The following is a 20082-nucleotide window of genomic DNA, read 5'->3' as shown; positions in this document are numbered from 1 at the left end:
TGCTGCACTTCAGAGTTTGTATTTCTTTCTATAGTTTGTGCTGTTCTTGTGCACAAGAATTCTCCCATTCGCCAAGGCCGGGGGAGTCCTCAGGGCTGCTTTTCAGACCACTTTCTCAGGGTCAAGAAGCTTGCACAGGCAAAATGACAGTTTGGGCAGCTAAAAGGGGGTTCATTTACCCTTCTCTGGGTGCTCATGGCTTTATCAGAAAAGTGCTGTAGGTGGCCACAAAGGCCCGTGAACGCCCATTTGGGAGTGGAAAATAAAAAAGCAGGACAGGGAGATGATTAAGGCCTGGCCAGTCATCCGCTTGCATGTGCCAAGACAAATTCTGCTGTTCTAGTTATGCCTGGTTCATGACTAACATATCTGCACAAGTGAAGACGCCCACTCGCTCATACAGCTACAACGCACACACAGACCCTAAGATGCACTGATTAAAATACTCCAAACACGCAGACTATGGGTTGGAGAGAGAGACAGAGAGTTCATATGTCTTGTGAGATTGGCTGGGTCAGAAGCTGAACCCAAGCTTTGCCTGGCACTGAGCTAAATAGAGTTGCTGGGGATAGTGGGGGACTGTAGCCCGAGCGCCACTTGACTAAATGAGTCCAATTTTCAACCACCCACTGCCCCCTAGGATCTCTACTGGCCTAGCAATTTTCATGGATTTTTAAATGCTTAGAAAAAATCAGCTGTAAACTGCAACACAGGCTTAGCTATGGGGCAGCTCTTTTCCCTCCATAACTGAAAAGGGGCCTGTGGGAGAACCCTAAACTACGTTACAAAGGGTGACTATAGGTGAAGAGCCATTACACGCCCAGTGGGCACTTGTGCAGCAATCCCACACCATATGATAGTGTAAGCGGAAATTTGGAAAGTCTTGAAAATTATCCAGAGGGGGGAGATATTTGAGGGAGAGCCCCAGAACCACTGGAAAAGTTATTGCCCATGAAATCTGAGCTCCCCATGCATGTGGGGACAGAATTCGATAGGCTGTGTCTGCCATGAGGTGCTTGGTGACTGGTAATGCCTGGCTGAGAGGTAACTAGCAATGAGAGTGCAGAGAAGGTCACTCACCTGTCTCCAAATGCTCCTCACATCCCCTTGCTCCGTGGGGGTTACCACGTATGTTTGTCTTTTGATTTAAAAATATTTCTGTCTGAAGAAATGTGTTTGTTCCTTTCAATACTGAGGGCAACTTAGCTCCAGAGTCCTGAACTGGATGTTTCAGTCTGTGAGTTTATAGCGATTGGAGCAGCTGTGCAGCAGTTTATCCTGCTAACCCTCTTGTAATTCCTCTCTTACAAGCAGGGCCGGCTCCAGACCCCAGCTTGGGGCGGCATTTTGCCGGGAGGGCGGCAGGCGGCTCCGGCGGACCTCCCACAGGCATGACTGCGGAGGGTCCGCTGGTCCCGTGGCTCCGGTGGACCTCCCGCAGAAATGCCTGCGGAGGGTCCGCTGGTCCCGTGGCTCCGGTGGAGCATCCGCAGGCATGCCTGCGGGAGGTCCACCAGAGCCGCGGGACCAGCGGACCCTCCACAGGCACGTCTGCAAGAGGTCCCCATGAGCCGCGGGACCAGCGACCGCCAGAGCGCCCCCCCGCGGTGCACCGCCCTGCTTGGGGCGGTGGAATTCCTAGAGCTGCCCCTGCTTACAAGACTAGGGTGGAGACAATCAGTTGCTATGACAAAAGGGCCAAATTCTGCCCTCAGTTACGTACGTGCAGCTCCACTGAAGCACAGACGTTCCACCTGGACAAGACCTGGGATCTTAGGGCTAGTGGAGGATGGTTCCTGCAGAAGCCAAAGTTGCTTCACAGGGGTAATTCAAGGTGGAATTTGACCCTAACACACTCAGGGTAATTCTCCCCTGCTCAGCCCTGTGTGCCGGCAGCTGCATCTGAGCAAAGCTGGTGAGAAGAGCGTATTAAACCTTACTAGGGAATTTCACCTGCTCTCTAGGCCTAATACTGCTGCCATTGGCATCAATTGCAAAACTCCCATTGACTTCAGTGGGGCAGGAATAGGCTTTATGGGTCTGCTCCAAAGCCCACTGAAGTCAAAGGGAATCTTTCCCTGGGCTTTGGATTCAGCTTTATGTGGAAAAAATGACCTCTGGAGTAATCACCATGTCACACCAGCATTGGACCTTTTTTTTGAACGTGACTGGTCTGATTTGGAGCTTACGTTGGCGAGAGCTTTTTCCCCTCGTGCTAAGACTATGCCCGCATGTGAGTCACATACTCATGCCCAAGAACCCACCTATGCTTTGATGGAAACAGATAAAACACTGTGTACATGCATAGCTCTGTGGCCACACTGCCACTGTAAGTGCACAGCAGTAGCCCTGCCACTTCAGGGGTGGTATCTCAGGCTCTGTGTGTCACAGGGAGATACTACAAGAACCGCTTTGCTGTGAGGTATTGGTACTGTCCTCCATCTTCACAAGCTTGCCTATGGCAGTTCTTGATCATGTCACACTCCGATTGTTACTCCCCACAGAACTGGGTAGAAGACATGGAGCAATTGGATGATGATCTGGTTCGTCTCCCGTTCCTTACTGAGGGATAAATGGTTATGCAGTGAAGTGGGTATGCAGCAAGATGCTGGATGGAATTTGGGCAGTGTTTTCTGACACATCAAAGATGGCTGACCCTGTGGGCAACTGACAAGTCAATTCTGTTCACATGGTATAGCTATGTGAATGCCCGTATTGTCACAGTGCATCCTTCTAGTGACTGTCACATCTGGTGAAGGAGAACCAGCACCGTGTGGTAGGAGCCAAGTTTTGTGCTGAATGAGGCAATAGACCTTCATGTGACGAGCTTGCACTAACTCTCCAGCACCAGAACACTTGATTCAGGGGAGCTGCACCAGTTCAGAAGTGGGTGGCTATTGCCCTGTGGATGCTGGTTACACCAGACAGCTATAGGTCCATTGTAAACCACTTTGGGGTTGACCCATCCACTGTCAGGGTTGTGGCTGTGCAGGTTTGTGAGGTAATGAACACTGTTTTACCCACAGGTGGTTGCCATAAGAAAAGTTCCAGCACTACTAGTTGGTTTTCAGAGAATGGAGTTTCCGAACTGTGCAGGGCCATCGATGGCACCCATAGCCCAATACTTTGCCCCCTGCACTGGGCAAGTGAGTCAGTGAATTGAAAAGGTTACTAGTCAATCGTCCTGCAAGGCTTAGAGGATCACAGAAGCAGATTCCTGAATACAAACGTGGGAAAAACTGGAAAGGTTCAAGGCACCACAGTGCTGAGCAGATCAGGATTGTACCTGGAGGGGGGAAAAATAACTTTATTCCCTAGAAAAAACTGTGTGTCTCGGCCAGCTATTTTGGGGGGGAGGGGGCCACATACTTGCTCTTGACTTGGCTCATTAAATCGTGGCTCCAACATTAATAACCCTGGAACATTCAATTATTACATGCCAAGTAGTTGCAGGATGGATGTGGAGTGCGAGTTTGGTGGGCTGAACCATTGGTGTTGCCTATGCAGTCATCTGGATGCCAATGTGGCAAACATCATTCATAGAATTGTTACCTGCAGCACACAACATAACTTTTGTGAGGGAGAAGGGGCGTGCTTCCAAGCAGAGTGGGCTCAGTGCAAGTCTGGTTTACAAACGCTGGCATGTGCACAGCCATCCTGGGTCAAAGCGGGCAGGGGAAATCAGGGCTGCCATATGTGCACACATCCTGGCACAGCAGGGAGGCAGGATGACAGCCAGGCCAGAGCAGTGTCGGTGCAATGGCTCCTGCTCACCAATTCTTCCATATACATATGACCATATCAGGTTTTCTCTTTTTCACAGCATCTAGCTCTCTCTCTGTTTCTTCATTTACATTGACACTGCTCAAGCTGTGGGGGAAAACAAGCCAAGGAAAAGTGTTAGACATAATGCCTGAGCAGAGTTAGCCGCACACCATTGTTTTCAGTGAAATCATCTCTGGAATGGACACAAAAGACTATTGCAGTGAATGTTCAGACATAACTATCTGGGCCCATCTTCTTTCCCCATCCCACACATTTTTGGTCCACACCGGTATTCACCATCTGCACTGGTTTCCCTCTGGAGTCTGACCAGGCCCGACCTTGCCTGCTGAAGAGGCTGCTGTTGAGTGACGTGTGGAACTCTCGGCCCACTTAGAGGGAGGGAGATGCCAGCATGTGACATTTATAGCAAGCAAGAAAACGGACTTCAGCGAATTTATTTGTTTCTGAATTGTTATTAATCTATAAAGTTATTGTTCTAAATCTAAATCATTTTGAAAGCTGCCATCATGTGTTTTGGTTGTAACATCCCAGAACCAAAGGCTGTGTGGGGGAGATCTAGGACTGCATAGAAAACTGGACATTGTTTAAATGTATTTGCTATCCCAACGCTCCACAGAACTTGCTTCCATTTTTTAATTCCCATCAGTCTTTTATCTTCCTTTATTTCTGGTCCTTTTAGTTTTATCTCTTGTATAGATTTGCCTTTTCCCCTTCAGGCCCGTGGTCTAGAAATTTCAAAACATTCTCGTGTAGCTGTGGATTTAAGACTCCTGGCTGTCTGTCTGTGCTGGATTTAAATGCTGCTTAACCTGAAACCCTAGTAGCTTTTATGAACTAAGAAGATCTTTTAAATTGTTTAAAACTGCCTGACATTGTTCTGGAGGAAAAGGCAGATGTCAGTTGGCTAAGGAGCAGATGGACCTTCCAATCCTACCAATATCTGTATGATCTGCTGACTAGAGAGACAACTAAGATGAGGAGAAGAGTGAAGGAACTGGGTTGCCATCATAGATAGAAAAAGAAATTAAACAGAATCAATTAGGTATTCACTTTGTATCCTTTCCCTCTTTTCCTTTGTCTGTTTGGCTTTGTCTAGGAATTATTTCTTGAAATGGTGGTAAATTATCATTTGAAAGGAGGGTTATTTTAATTAAATTGTGAAGCACCCCAGACTTGTATTCTCTGTCCTGCTTCCTGAGTATAATAACTGAGATTCTAACATAACACTATGCTGCCTTTGGAGTGCTCAAACAGCCACTTTATTATTTGTTATTCCAAGCACCTGGAGGCAGACAGAGACTAGAAAAACCCACCTCCTTATGCACTGGAGGTTCAGATTTTATGTCCAGTAACTTCACCAGTAGTTCTGGGAGTCTCCATAAAACATCTCACCTGTCTGCGTTGTTTTCAACTCTTTTTATAAGACTGTACTGTAAGAGAAAGCTGCAGAGGTGCCACTGAGCGTGTAATGGATCTTCATCCAAACTAGCTTAGGACTCTCCCTGAGGCCACTTTTCAATTATGGGGGGGAGGGGTTTCTGTTGCAGTTGTCAGGAACAGCTGAGGTTTGAAAGTGCTTCAAAATCCACTTGTGTAATTTGCTAAGCCTGGAAATTTCCAGGCCAGTAGAAGGTCCAGGGTAGAGTTTGTGGTTCAATTTTGGACTCATTTGGTCAAGGGGTTCCCAATGTTACATCATTCCCCGTCCACCACATGAAAAACTTACTTTCAAAACTCAATAGTCTTCTAACACTTCTTAGCACAGAGCTAAGGGAAGTCCAGTCCTCCACCTGCCTGGTCAAACCCACAAACAAATACCCCCAAACACACAGAGTGTGTATCTTAATTGTTGTGTAATGGAACCTGCATGTGTGTTGTATCCATATGAGCCAGGGAGTGGTTGTGAGGTGTGTGTGTTCACTTGTGTCTTCTCAGTCATACACCAGGCTTAACTATAGCAGCAGCATCTGTCTAGGCACATGGAGCACCTGTTAAGGCTTTTGAAAATACCAGGTGATCGGCCATGTTGTCCTTAACCATCTCTCTGTCCTGCTCCTTTGTTCTCCCCTCCTGGCTGGATAGTCCGGGTCCTTTGTTGTCACTCTCACCACTTTTCGGAAAAAGCCAGGAGCACCCAGAGAATGGGGGGAAAACAACCTCCTCCCCCTTTTAGCCAGCCAAACGGTTATTTTGCCAGCACATGCCTCTGAAAGTGTTGTCTGGAATGGATAAGAAACTGGGACCATGACAAAAATCTCTGTGAAACATCCCTGAGGACTCCCCACTCCCACCCCCCTCAAGCTCTGGAGAAGGGGAAAATTCTTATGCATTAGCAGAAATTCTAAAAGTGCAGCATTATTTCTTGATACGTGATCTTTATTGAACTGCAGCAAAACTGACACAAACACACATCCAGGATAAACTGCTGTTGGAGATGGATACAGAAAATGCTGACTTAATAGCTCTGGACTTGTGTAAAACTACAAAGCCCTTGTAAATATACAGGTAACAGTATGAAAGATTGTAGCAGGACAGTTCCCCTTCAGATTTAGGGATGTTTCTTGTGTCTCCCTCCTGCACTGACAGACTGAAAAAGAGAGGTTACCAGACCCCTCCAACCCATAATCCCACATCTCTCTCTCTCTCCTAGGCCCTGATCTCCTTCCTCCCGCCCTCCTGTCCCCCCTCCCCGAAAACAACTACCCCATTGCACAGTGAGAATAGAGCAAACCCAGCTCCTACTCCTAAGTCTCCTGCCTTCATGCTGGACAGTTAGCCCACACAATCTCTGCCCAGCCCCCTGCCACAGATGTTGACATTTGCTGCTGGAGTCCCTGGGGCTGGCGGGGTTTAATTTTAACAGGGGCAGGTGTTCTCTCTCCCACTGCCCAGCTGCTCCCTCAGCTAGTGACAGGGCAGCCAGGTCAGAGCTGCATTGGTGCAATGGCTCCCGCTCACCAATCCAGTATCTGTATAACCAGATCAGGTTTTGTGTCTTTCACAGCATCCAGCTCTGCCCGCATTTCTTCAGTTAAATACTCCTTCTTCATGCTGTGGGGAAAACAGGGAAGGAAAAGGACGTGTTAACTCTTGCTGCAGACACACCACCTGAGCCCACAGACCCTGAACCCCAGCGATGCTCCCACAGGATCTGTGTCACTGTCACTGCCCTACCTGCTGAGCTCACTGCCAGCAGGTGCCTTTCCCTTGGGGGAGGGGAGGGGAGGGGAGGAGTCTCTCAGTTCATTCCTCTTTCCCGCTATGAAGAATGAACCCATGTATGGCCATCATGAGCACTTGGTTTCTGTGAGCAGAAGCTATAAATGCGAACACAAGGAAAAATTCTTCATCTTTTGACTGTTTGAATTCTTATTTTTATTCTCATTTTAGTTACCACTGGTAAGTGTCCACTCCCACACATGCCTCTTTCCTGCTGTGTACATCCTCCAAAGTTCTGCTCCATTTGTGCTGAATTGTAACGTGATCCAACTGGTTCCCTGTTCTGTGATTTGATCACCTCCATCTCTGCTTCCTTTTGAAATTATAGACTGTAACTCACCTGTACATGTATCTTTACCTGCTTTAACTTCTCAATAACTCTCATTTCTTTTTCTGGGGTATGTCTACACAGGAATGGAAGCCTAGGGTTAGTGGGACTGGAGTCACCTGACCTGTGTCTGGAAATGCTGAGCTTGAGCATCTACTCTGCATTTTAACCCTAGGATAAGAATTTTCTGACCTGTGCTTGAACCTAGGACTCTGGCAACCACACTGCAGTGTGCAGACCCCAGTCAAAGTAACCCAGGGGTCGGCAACCTTTCAGCAGTGGTGTGCCAAGTCTTCATTTATTCACTTTAATTTAAGGTTTCGTGTGCTGGTAATACATTTTAACTTTTTTTACGTTTTTAGGTTTTTTAGGTTTCTCTCTATAAGTCTATATATAATATAACTAAACTACTGTTGCTGGTAAAGTAAACAAGGTTTTCAAAATATTTAAGAAGCTTCACTTAAAATTAAATTAAAATGCTGATCTTAAGCCGCCGGCCTGCTCAGCCTGCTCCCAGCCTGGGGTTCCATTCACCTAGGCCGGGAGCAGGCTGAGCGGGGCCTGCGGCCAGAACCCTAGGTTGGCAGCAGGCTGAGTGGGGCTGGCGGCTGGGACCGCAACTGGCAAGGGGCCGGCAGCCAGAACTCCAGACTGGTGGCAGGCTGAGCGGGCCCGGTACCCCAGACCAGCAGCGGGCCGAGCTGCTCAGCCCGCTGCCAGATTGGGGTTCCGGCTGCCGGCCCCTTGCCAGTTGGGGTCCCAGCCGCCGGCCCCGCTCAGCCCCCTGCCAGCCTGGGGTCCTGGCCCTGCCCACATACAGTGGGTACCTACCTTCTCCCTCGTTCTGGCCCATTCTCTTCCCCTCTCTCTCTCTGCACTGAGCTGAGGGTGGGGGTGCACTGAGCATAGGGCTGGGGGTTGGGCTGCAGGGTCTGGCCAAGAGCTAGAATGAGGGAGGGCGCTCAGGGTTGGGGCAGGAGGTTTGGGTGTGGAGTGCTTACCTAGGCAGCTCCCATTTGGTGCAATGGGTGCAGGTGGGAATGTGGGGGGTGGTGGTGCAGGAGCTCCCATTTGGTGCTCAGGGTGGGGATGCGGGGGGGTGCAGGGTATGTGTGGGGAGTGCAGGAGTCAGGGCAGGGAGTGTGGGGGGGCTGGGTATCTGTGGGGAGTGCAGGAGTCAGGGCAGGGGGTCTTGAGGGGGATGCATGGATCTGGAGTACAAGGGGGGTGCAGGGGTCAGGGCAGAGGGCTGGGGGCGTGAGAGAGGGTGCAAGAGACAGGGCATGGGGTGTGAGGGGGTTGGGTATGTGTAGAAGGTGCAGGAATCAGGGATGGGGTCATGGGGTGGGATGCAGGGGGCTGGAGTCCGGGGGTCAAGGCAGAGGGCTGGGGGAGTGGGCTGGGATCAGGGGGGTTCTCCTAGCCTCCTGCCCTGAGCGGCTCACAGCAGGGGGCTGCAGGGATACGCCTCGCTCCTACCCCCCTTCTCTAAGGCCCCACTTCTGCCTCCCTTCCCCGCCTCCTTATCAGTCTGAGCAGCGAGGGCACTGGGGCTGCTCTTCTCCCCTCCCTCGCAAGGGCCACCAGCGACAGGGAGGGAGAGGAGGTGGGGCTCAATGCAGCACACTGGGGGAAGAGGCGGGGGAGGGGGAAGCTTGGCTGCTGGCGGGACCAAGCTTGATTCCACCCCCTGCCAGAGAGAGCAGTAGGTGGGGGGTGGAGAAGAGCAGGCTGGATCGGGCAGAATTTTTAATGGCACGCTGCTGCCTGCCAGAGTCCGGCTCAGCCTGCTGCAGTGTCAACACTCTAGCCCTACGAACGTGTTGCACTCTACTTACTGCCCCCCCCCCCCGCCTATTTCCTAATGGTGACGGTGCTGTTGATGGGATTCAGGTGCCCATAAGGACACACGAGTACAGAAACCCCATAATTAGCTCCTTTGGTGGCTGTCTCAGTAGCACGACTATAACTTGTGAAGATACTGAACTGTCATCTAATTTGAGAACTGGCATGAATATGCCCAAGTGCTCCTGTTCAGAGGATAATTAGGACGTCAGTCTCCAGGGCTGGTAAACTAATAAATGAAACTTTACAATTGTTAATTTTTAAAGTGGGCCGTTCAATGAAGGTGGTTTTATGTGGTTGTTCTTTTATGTATTTTTGTTTTGAAGTTTGACATAAAATGTAGGTTTCAGAGGAAAAAAACCACACTCCCACCCCAGCCTGGTTGCTGCTGGCTATGGAACGGTGACGTGTATCTCCAGGGCTCGGGGTGCAGTGTGCTCCACCATCCCAGCACTGCCCAGGAAGCAGGAATAAGGGATCCCTGGGAGTTTGTGAGGAAGTTCTGAGGCTGGCTCCCTCTCACTGCCCTCACAGTGTGTGCTGCCTGGACACCTCTGCACACACAGTTCAGGGAGTGCAGGGGGGGCAGAGTGGGGACTAAGCAGCTGCCCTGTAGGGAGGGGACCAACCAGGGTGTTAGGGGTCATATAACCCTCCCTTGGGCTGTTTGTGGAAGGGCACCTGGGCAGCATGCACCAAAATCTAGCTGTGCTCTTGGGACCAGGAAGCAGCTTTCTTTGCAAAAAGCTTCTTCTGATCAGTCTCCATTGAAAACCCTGCAGGTTCGCTGACAGGGTGCTGGCAGACCGCTGTTCAACAGACAATGGGTTAATGCTGATCTGAGCTGCTGCAGTTTGCAAAGGGTGACGTGGCTTCTGTTTGCAATAGAGTGCAACAGACTGCACCACCAATTGTCGGCATAGACAGGACAAAGGTAGTTGCCCCAAGGAACTCTGGGATACATCTGGAGGGACCACGTGCACAGAGGCAAGAAATAGGGCTCGGACCCTAGGTCCCAGCTTAAAACAGGCTCAGATGCTCCAGTCCTGCAGGGTCCTTGACCCTAGGTTTCACTCCTAGATTAACACAATTGATGTGTGGACATAAGGGCAATTAGGCTTGAGCCTGGGCTTACATTCCTGTGTAGATAAACCCTTAGAAATGTATCTCTCAATAGCTTACTATAGGATTGGATGCCAGTGTCTTTGGTGTGAGATCTAGGATGCAAATTGACCTTGGTGAGTGACTTGTCTCTTGGGATGTGCCCATGCTCTTAAGTCCCTCCCAGACAGCTTGACAGTTCTGTTTTAAGGAAAGGGATGTGCTAGCATAACCCACCTTACCTACTATGTCTCTGTCCCTCTCTAGTGGCTGGACCACATAAAAGAGTTGTGGTAAAACCACTAGAGTTTGCAGTACTGACATTTCCCACCCCGACCTGAAAACATGATGAAAGGCAAAAAGTTGCAAATTTTCCCTTATTCAAAATGGCCACCATCGCCTATTACTGCCAGTGAGGCTCAAGCCAGCAATATGGCTTCCATTTCTCTATAGTCCATATGTTTGTGGAAGTGAGGCTGCTCTTGATAACGTTGGCTGTCACCTCCTGCTGTTTACAATGAGATAGAAGCCATGCCCACAGGCAAAATGGCTGCCACTCTGGTTTGGAGGGTCTGTGACAGGGCACAGGGTCTGTGAGGTGTTCCAAGCACAGGGCTAAATGTAGATGGAGCGAGTGAGGGGGAGCAGGGAAATGGGGGAGTGAGAAGGAGGCAAATTTAGGGGTGCAGGAAAGTGGGCTGCAGGGCGATGTGGGGGACAGAAGGGAATATATTGAAGGGGGGTCTGGAGGAAAAGGAGTATTTGCGGGGTGGAGCGCTGTCTAGTCTCTGGCAGAGACGTGAGGGTTGAGAGATCAGGGGTGTGCTGCTTCTTGGAAAAGGCTAAAACAATCCCATAATATGTTTACTGTGAGTTTATCACTTATACCAGGGGCGGGTAACCATTTTTGTATCAGAGGTCACTGACCCACTGAAAAAATGAATGGCGGGCCACACAAATTCAACTCATCTGCCTGAGGGGGCACGGAGGCTCGGGGTTCCCCCCACAGTAGGATAAGCCAGGGGTGCTGAGATTCAGGGCTTCTCCCTCCACACATGGTGAGACAAGCTGGCGCTTGCATCTTCAGGCCCACAGGGCTGGGGGGTGCTGAGACTCGGGGCTTCCCACCTGTGATGAGCCAGCGCTTTCAGCTCCAGTCCTGCGGGCAGGAAGCCCTGAGCCTTGGCACCCCCCAAGGAGCTGGAGCTGTAAACCTTGCCTTGCCCCGCTGCAGGTGGAAGCCCAGAACCTCAGTGTCCCCCTCAGCAGGCAAGTTTAACGTGTGTAGCCCAAGGGCTGAACAAAAATGAGCAAGGGGCTGGATCCGGTCCGCGAGCCATAGGTTCTACATCCCTGGCTTATAGCTTTATATGAATAAGTTTCTAGTTCTTTAATACGTATATCTATAACTCATCAACCCTAACAAGTAGTGTAAGTTGTATGTGAGAGTGGGAGGTCAGTGGTCCTTAAACTATTTACAATCCAGCCTTTATATTATCCAAGGAAACCAATTTGGAGGGGAGAAAGTCAAGACGGTCACTGGAAAGCAGATAAAAAAGTTCCTCTACATTATGGATGAGGAGAAATTAAATGCAGTCTCCATCTGAGCAACCAGGGAGAGACGTGAATTTTTGTGTACATTAAAGATTGATTTTTCAACCTGATATCATCTAACACACACTGGCAAAGGAGTAGAGCAGAGTTTAAAAGTCAACAAGTAGACTAAAAAACCAACCACAGTTAGATTATTTTTTTTAAGTCTAATGATTTTCGGGGGTCTAACTCATGATTTTTGATGTGTTAAAGTTGGTAGTACTGGGTTGTTGGGTTTTTTTGGTCTTAAAATAATTGTGTCTGTAACATCAAAATATGCTGCATCTGGGATTTGCTAAAAACCACGGGACTCTGTCCTCAGCTGCACCAACTTCACAATCAGCGCTGATGAGAGACTGAAGTAACTGGTTGCAAGCCATCTCTGCACTGCCCTGATCCTGGGCCAGGTGTGGGACAAAACAACATCTGGTCTAACACAGAGGAACCTTAGGGCTGACATACGTTGCCCCAGATGCTGTGCCGGTCTAGGAGAGGTGGAGCACTATGCACTCTGCCCCAGACATACACCTTCATGCTCCTCCACACCTCTTAAATAGAGTCAGAGTGATGCAGGGAGTGGGTGGTACAGAGCTCTCTATACCTGCTTTCTACCACCAGAGGATTACCCTGAGTCAGAGGGATCCTTAGCTGCCCCTTAGGGCAGCTGCCCAGCTGCTGTCCCTGCTCCACAGGGGCTGAAGCCTGAGCCCACTATGTGCACTGTAGGATGCTGTGATCCTTCCTGGTACCCTGAGTTTAACTCACAGCATCAGTATTACCAGGCACAGACTAAAAGGAGCAGCTGTTTCTTACCGCAGTCTCTGCAGTTTGCAGTTCGGGTGTTTCAGTCCCTCACACAGCAGCCGCACTCCGGCATCTCCCAGATTATTCTCACCCAGCTGCAGCTCTGTCAGGCTCTGGCTGGCTCTGAGAACAGCAGCGAGAGCCCCACAGCCAGTGGCTGTGACACCGCACTTCCACAACCTGCAGGAGAGAGAAAGGCAGAGAAGGGGGATCAATGCATGCACGCGGTTCATCACAGCTGGTCTGACAGGTGGCCCCGCCCACCAGCCCCTCTGTCTGACCCATCAGCATCAAGAATGAGTCCTGCTACAGACTCTGTCCCAAGTACCACCTCTTGTCCAATGAGAAACCAGCAGTGGGTAGGACTTTCTGTCTAAACTCCACCCCTTGCCCTTTGCCCTTCACCAATCAACAGTGAGAATGGCCTAGACACTTCAAACGTCAGCCACTGACCAATGAGGTTTGGAGTAAGACTCCCTTCCTAAGCACCGCCCCCTCACCCTTTACATTGACCAACCAGAATTCAGAAAGGGTAAAATGTTGCCCTTTAAATCCTGCCCACTCCACACTGATCAACCCTGGGATGGTGCGACCCAATCAGAGCAGCCCCATCGCTACAGGGAGGCTGTAGGGGAGCCCCCTCCCCAGGCAGCTGGGACAGGCTCAGAGCAGCAGGTGCTGGGAGATCCTGCCCGTCCACAACCCTGGCACTAGCTCTGCTGCTGCCCTGCAGGATGCAGCTGTCTCCTATCTCTGCCCCCAGCTCTGAGCCTCAGGCCTGGGGAGAGGAGGCAGCTGCGATGCCCAGCACTGGCAGCATCACACCCACCATCCACTGAAAGCAGAGATCAAAGTGGGGGGAGACAAAGAGAAGAAGATCCCCGTGGCAGGGGGTTCCCCAGGATTTGGAGAGGGAAGAGCCCCTGAAAGGAGGGCGACTGTGTGACCCTGTTGGCAGGGCCAGATCCAGAGTCTCTGTAGGGATTATAAAAGCAGAAGTTCTGCTGGTTTCTGTAACCCCCCTGCAGAGTCTGGGCTCCTGATGGAGCTGCCAGCCAGCTGAGTGGATAACCATGGCAGCAGGCTGGTTATAACCATGTGAACTTCAAGGACCACCTGCAAGTATGGCTGTCTTTGTCCTCCTTCGGGGCCTCACAATGAGCCCCCTGCACACCCAAGCATGATCCCACCCCCACCTGCTAAATCTTGCACACACATTGAGAAACCCCTTCCACCAGAGTTGTCATCTGCATGGCCTCCTTCATCACCTCATTTGCCTTATAATATTGTTACTCTACCCAATGGGGAGGTCTGATGGGACCCCTGGGGTACAGCCTGGGGTACTGTGACTGTGGGACCGCTGTGTCCTCCTTACTCTCTATTTTGGGTTGTCTCTCACAATGCCTTACTGGTGGCAAGCAGCAAACCCCTCCAGGTGCTGCTACCACTCAGCACAACCGCATGTGGAGCTCCATATCCAGCTAGATTGTGTGAATGCTCCCAGAGCCACTCATGAATCACACAGAGAAAGGCATCAGGCAAATCCTCCCAGCTTCAAGAGTTGTACCTTAGGAAAACACTGTGTTGCACTGCTCAAGACCATTTCTTGAGAAATGCAAGTTTATTAATTGGAAATTAAATAGAAAGTGGACATACACCAGCCTTTGTAACCTGAGCTTCCTGCAGCCCCCATTCGCCTGGAGTGGTGAACCGTGGCCAAAGGGAGCCGCGATCGGCTGAACCCGCGGACGTGGCAGGTAAACAAACCGGCCCGGCCCACCAGGTGCTTTCCCTGAAAAAGAGCAGCCCCAAGTTTGAGAACCAGTGACTTAGATAACGTGGAGTCAAGGCTGCCTGGTGATAGCTCATGCCCTTCCAGAATGCTGAGTTCAGCGAAACTCAAACTTCTCAAAACAGGAAGCACAGAGTTAATGTAAATACCCACACAGCCTTAACTCTGCCCCCTTTGAGCAATGGCCCAATGTGCCACATATGTGCATTCTGCCTTTTCATTGTGATGCAGAGACTCTACTTGCACTTGCCTTACACTCAAACACTGGGCATACTGTCCTGACAGAATACCACACTGGTAAAGTTTAACCACTTCATACCCTTTTCCAATCCCTTTACACTTGCACACAGGATACGCCCTAACACTATGCCTTTCCCTACCTATCATTCAATCTACAGACTGGACTCAGATTCCCCACCTCCCTACTGACAATATCCATGGCAAGAAGATCCTAGTGCCCTGCTGCCGACACAACCTCCTCAGTTCTGTACTGAAATGATGCCAGACTGGAACCTCAAGGTACACATACATCTTTTTTCTTTGATAGCACACAAGCAGACGCAGACTCAAATCCCCTCGTATCACAATCCCAGCTATCCTAACTGCTCCGATTTATTCATCCAGCAGTCAATAAAACTTAACGCTATGAATGTTTTGCCAGCTCTGGGGGCGGGGGGGGGGGAGTTTAGGATGCGTCCACATTTACCTTAATTCTAAAATTTGATTTTTGCTGAACTCAACATTCTGAAAAGGCATGAGCTATCACCGGGCAACCATAACTCTGTGTTAATGAAGCTTTTTGCCATTTAATTTAGATTGTAGGATCTTCAGGGCAGACACTGTTTATGTGTATTGTTGCTCCTTCGTCTGACACCAGTGTCCTATTCTGACTTTAGTCTTACTCCTCTGCTGAGCAGTAGTAAGTGTCCAGGGCCTTGCAGATTGGAGGAGAAATCAGTGACAAGGAGTCTGGATGCACTCTAAGTGTACCTGTAACTCCTGCTGCTCATGCAGTTACCTCTTTCCCAAAGCTGTGTTTATACAAAACCCCGCATAACCGAAATGCTGAATGTCTCCCCAAGGCTAAAAGGTTGCTTACAACTTAAAGAAAAAGAACTTGGACACCTGTAACTGCGCCACCTAGGGGCACCTGCCATAACAACATGTCCAGAGCCTAGCACAGTGAGGTCCTGATCTCAGCCAAGGCATTTTACCACTACTGCCATTCACTAATAAATAATACTATAACTACTGTAAATAAAATGTGGAATTTATTCTGCTACCACCTGAGTTGTTGATGGTTGGCTGGATGAATAGAGAAGCTCATTGGAACAACTTTTCACTGAGATATGGGAACCCAAACAGGAGACCCCACCACATCAGCTTAATGTTGGCTAATGAGCTACACCTGGACTATCAAACCGGTGGGTCATGAACCATGACTAAGGAACAAACTTATGGTACATCTGTTTATCAAATCAATACTGCATTTGATGTTCAACAGGGAGATTCACAGAGCTGGGTAAACTGTGGAACAGGTTCTGTAAAAGGGCCACATTTGGTAGCTCAGTGGCCAGAGTGTTTGGCTCCAATCGAAGATTTGATGAAAGACCTCCTCATGCACACTTTTTTCTACTATAAATAAAGAAAATCTGTGTCACACAAACTTAAATCTTTCTGTTTAGTCTTTACTTGAAAGAGGTCACATAAACAAGCAATTCCTGCTGAAATACCCCTATGATCATGCTCTGCTTTGGCTCATGCCTCAAACTTGATATTGAATGTAAGCAGGGTGGAGAAAAATTGATGTTTCTTTTAATAAAAGAATCACAGACATTGTCTGATTCTTTTACTTAAATCAGATTAATTTAAATAAAAATCCAATTTAAATATATTTTGCTTTTAAAAATAAACATTTAAATTAGAAATTATAACATCCAGTGTTAAAGCATAAACTTATTATAATCTGTATATAAATAATTAAATAAAAATGATATGCAAGTAGTATGTGTTTGCTGATAAGCTGGTGGAAGTCACCAGCTGAGCACCAGGAAGCCCTGAGAACACCGGCTCAAGAGAGGTATTGGCTTCTGGCTCCCTGCTGCAGAGCTGGAAACTCTGGAAGCCCCAGCTCCCTACCTCTAAAATTCCTGGCTCAGTCACTGTTCCCAGAGCTTCTAGGTTCGTGGCTCACCATCAATCCACTAGAGCTGATGGGGAGCCAGGAGTTTAAAAGTGATGGGAGCCATGGCTGAGCTAAAAGAGTGGTTTTCAACCTTTTTGTTCTCAGGACGCATTTGTAAACCTTGATGGCCTGTCACAACCCAGTAAATAGCTTTAGTGCAAAAATGTCTGGCTTAGTATATATTTCTAACTCACGATATAGAATATCCACATTAGCATGATATGTACTAAATGCAGCAAATATTAAAATATAGTAACTCCTCACTTAATGTTGTAGTTATGTTCCTGAAAAATGCGACTTTAAGTGAAACGATGTTAAGCGAATCCAATTTCCCCATAAGAATTAATGTAAATGATGGGGTTAGGTTCCAGGGAAATTTTTTTCACTAGACAAAAGACTGTGTGTGTGTGTGTATATATATATATATACACACACACACACACACACACACACACACACACACACACACACTATAAGTTTTAAACAAACAATTGAATACTGGTACACAGTGATGATGATTGTGAAGCTTGGCTGAGGTGGAGGAGTCAGAGGGTGGGATGTTTCCCTTACTGCTAAATGATAAACTAGCAATTGGCTGAGCCCTCAAGGGGTAACACTTTCACTCTGCAAGGCAGCAGGAATGGAGGGAGGGGGTATGTGTGTGAGAGACAGAGATGTGCATTTCCCCTTTAACTACACTGCCTTGTTAATTAGATCAGCTTGCAGAGACCAGCTGCTGCAAGCTCCCTCCATCCTGAGCCCTGGTGTGTCCCCCCTGCTCTATGGAAGATAGGTTAACCCGGGTGCATGAGCACGGGGGAGGAGGACACCCTGACATTAGCCCCCCTCTTCTTTCCCTCCTCCAGGCACAGCAAACAGGAGTGTCGGGGAGCAGCTCCAAAGCAGAGGGCAGGAGCAGCACATGGCAGCCGGTCCACTCTGGTTCCAAGCCCCCACCAGCTAGCTGCAACTGGCTTCTCTTCCTGAAAGCAGTAGTCAAAGCAGGAGGCTGCTGAATGACGTTAGAATGGAGCATTGCACAACTTTAAACGAGCATGTTCTCTAATTGATCAGCAATGTAACAATGAAACAATGTTAACTGGGACGACTTAAAGTGAGGAGTTACTGTACAGCACTTAAGAATTTGTTGTATAAATCCTATGTTCCGAGCACTGCAACCTGCCAGAATGTATCAAAGGGTCGTATGGGAGGCCCTGACCGGGGGGGGGGGGGTGTGAATCACGTCCTGGCCCTGGGGGTGGGGGAATGAGAGGTGCTGGGGGGTGTACAGCCCACCATGCACTCACCCCGCAGCAGCGGCTCCTGCTCCTTCAGTCCTGCAGGGCTGGCTAGCTCTGTGATCTAGATGTAACCTGGTGCATGGGGTCACACTGTCACTCACTGAAATTTGAGTGAGCTCCCTCCAGTTGGGCCAATTCAGTGGCAAAACTTTTACTGTTTTCAAGATGGAGCAAAATTAAGTCTTCAGGGACAACTATTTACAGAGTAACTGATACTCAGTACTATAGGAGGTGGTGAATGAGAGATAGGTCCCCCTGCACTTCCCCTTCCCATGTATGTCAGAGAAAAATCACTGAATCAGGCTTCGCCCTGTCCACAAAGAGAATGGCAACCCCTGCGCTTGCAGTGGAATCATAACTCAGAAAACCTCCCCTCTGCAATCCGATCAATCTGGTTGCCTGCATCTCTGTGCGTCTCTTGCAAAAATGAAATGTCTACTTTTTTCTGGGACAGGAGCTCAAAAAGAGCCCTATATTTTTAACATCCCTGTGCCCACTCATGTTCAGAGAGACACATACAAAAGTAATCCTCAGACTAGTGCTCATCAGAAAAAATAAGAAAAAAAATCACCACATGTTCCTATATTCATTAATTCCCAATGTTTCCACTGGTGAAAGAGACATGTGATTTGGTGACCACTTTATTCATTCTATACCACTTTTGTCTGAAAAGCTCAGACACAGAGACACATCTCATAGTATATTGAACAGACAATAAAAACAGATTAAGATCAGGAGACCAATCTGCCAATTTTACACCACGTTTCCCCTTAGTCTCATCCAGAAGCCTACCAATAGCGTCCGGGCTGTATTCCCCACCCCCCCGTCATGGAGTTCAGGACCCAAAGAATCCATCAGTTTGTTGTCCCTCAGACTCAGAGTCACTACTGATCTTGGGATGTGAGGGGGGGCTCAGAGAGACCAGAAAGAAGGGGCTGCTAGGACTGAGTGGCAAAAATACCTGAGAATTCTCTATGCCTCCAACCAAAGACCAACCCTCAGAAGCACCCACAGCCACCATGTGCTCCCCGACTGCACTGACTTAGTTAATCCATTGGGGCCATCACTGGCTTTTTTTTATTCTGGAGTTTTGCCAGCAAGCCCGAATCCACAGCCAAAGCCATGGAAACCACAGTGACAGGCTCAGCCTCCATTTCTCAGACAGGCTCAGGCTGAGAGTTCATTGAATCAGGAACCACAAAACCAGTAATACCATCTCCCTCCAGGTGTAAAGTGGATACTACCCCCCAGAACCAACATCCCCAGAGATATCTGGAGCCTACTGGCACTCAGTCCCCGCCACAGCCACCCCACCCTGTGCTTTACTCTCAGAACCCCCGACATTCCCAGGCACAGGATACCAGGGGCAGCCTGCCTCTTCTTAGGGCACTGATTGACTCAATGTATCAGACTCCCACAATGAAAACAGGCCATGTTCTCAGTGGCAACAAACATGATGTTGTCGCACTCCCCAATCCTATACTTCAGGGACACTTTAAATACTTTGGAAGTTCTGTTTAATATCAGATAGACCTGCCTACGAAAGAACAAGACTGGCTGAAACTCTGGGATTTACAGACCAAAGGAATCCTCCTAGTAGGGCTAGTGATCTTACCAGGCCTTTGCTCAGATGCCCATTCCTAAAAATGGAGGGACATTAGAAACAGCGACTGTAACAGCAGGTGTTGAGAGGGGCACAACAGGGACAAACACACCCTAATCCCCTCCACAACCACCTGCTCAAGGAGGCTACGTGTGGCAACAATCACAACAGCCTTGCTCATGCGGGAGGCAATACTTCAAGTTCTTAAACCTAGTGACTTTCCCACAGCTAGAACATGCTCCTCCACAGAGGCAGAATCTGGAGGCAAAATCCAAAACCCATAGCCACACATTAAACCCTCAGAATCTGCAATGAACTGCTCTGTCTCGCTGGGCCCTCAACTTGGAGGTAATTGTCGGGTGTGGGTTCAGCTTTACTTAGTTTCCATCTTCCAAACATGTTAGTGCATGTTATAAGCCACTGACACATGCTGGAGACATTGAACTCTCAGCTTCTCCCTGTAGCTGCCAAGAGCAGTCACCAGCCAAGCATCCTGTCGAGCTGTTTACATTAAGGACATCTGTA

General features: G+C 49.0%; 1 protein-coding gene across 1 annotated transcript in view; it reads right to left on the bottom strand.

Moving 5' to 3' along the window:
• Positions 1–6144: 6144 nt before the first annotated feature.
• LOC123368732 (NACHT, LRR and PYD domains-containing protein 3-like) overlaps positions 6145–20082 on the bottom strand; it is a 111125-nt gene continuing 97187 nt past the window's right edge. Inside the window, exons 12-13 of the mRNA XM_045013792.1 lie at positions 12686–12856; positions 6145–6837 (exon numbers count right to left, since the gene is read on the bottom strand). Of these exons, the coding sequence (XP_044869727.1) occupies positions 6741–6837; positions 12686–12856 (268 nt within the window). The 3' untranslated portion in view covers positions 6145–6740. The remainder of the gene's footprint in view (positions 6838–12685; positions 12857–20082) is intronic.

The sequence above is a fragment of the Mauremys mutica genome, chromosome 4, assembly GCF_020497125.1.
Source record: "Mauremys mutica isolate MM-2020 ecotype Southern chromosome 4, ASM2049712v1, whole genome shotgun sequence".
Classification (NCBI taxonomy): domain Eukaryota; kingdom Metazoa; phylum Chordata; order Testudines; family Geoemydidae; genus Mauremys; species Mauremys mutica.
Note: the sequence above shows the minus strand (reverse complement) of the source record. Positions and strands in the feature narration are given on the sequence as shown.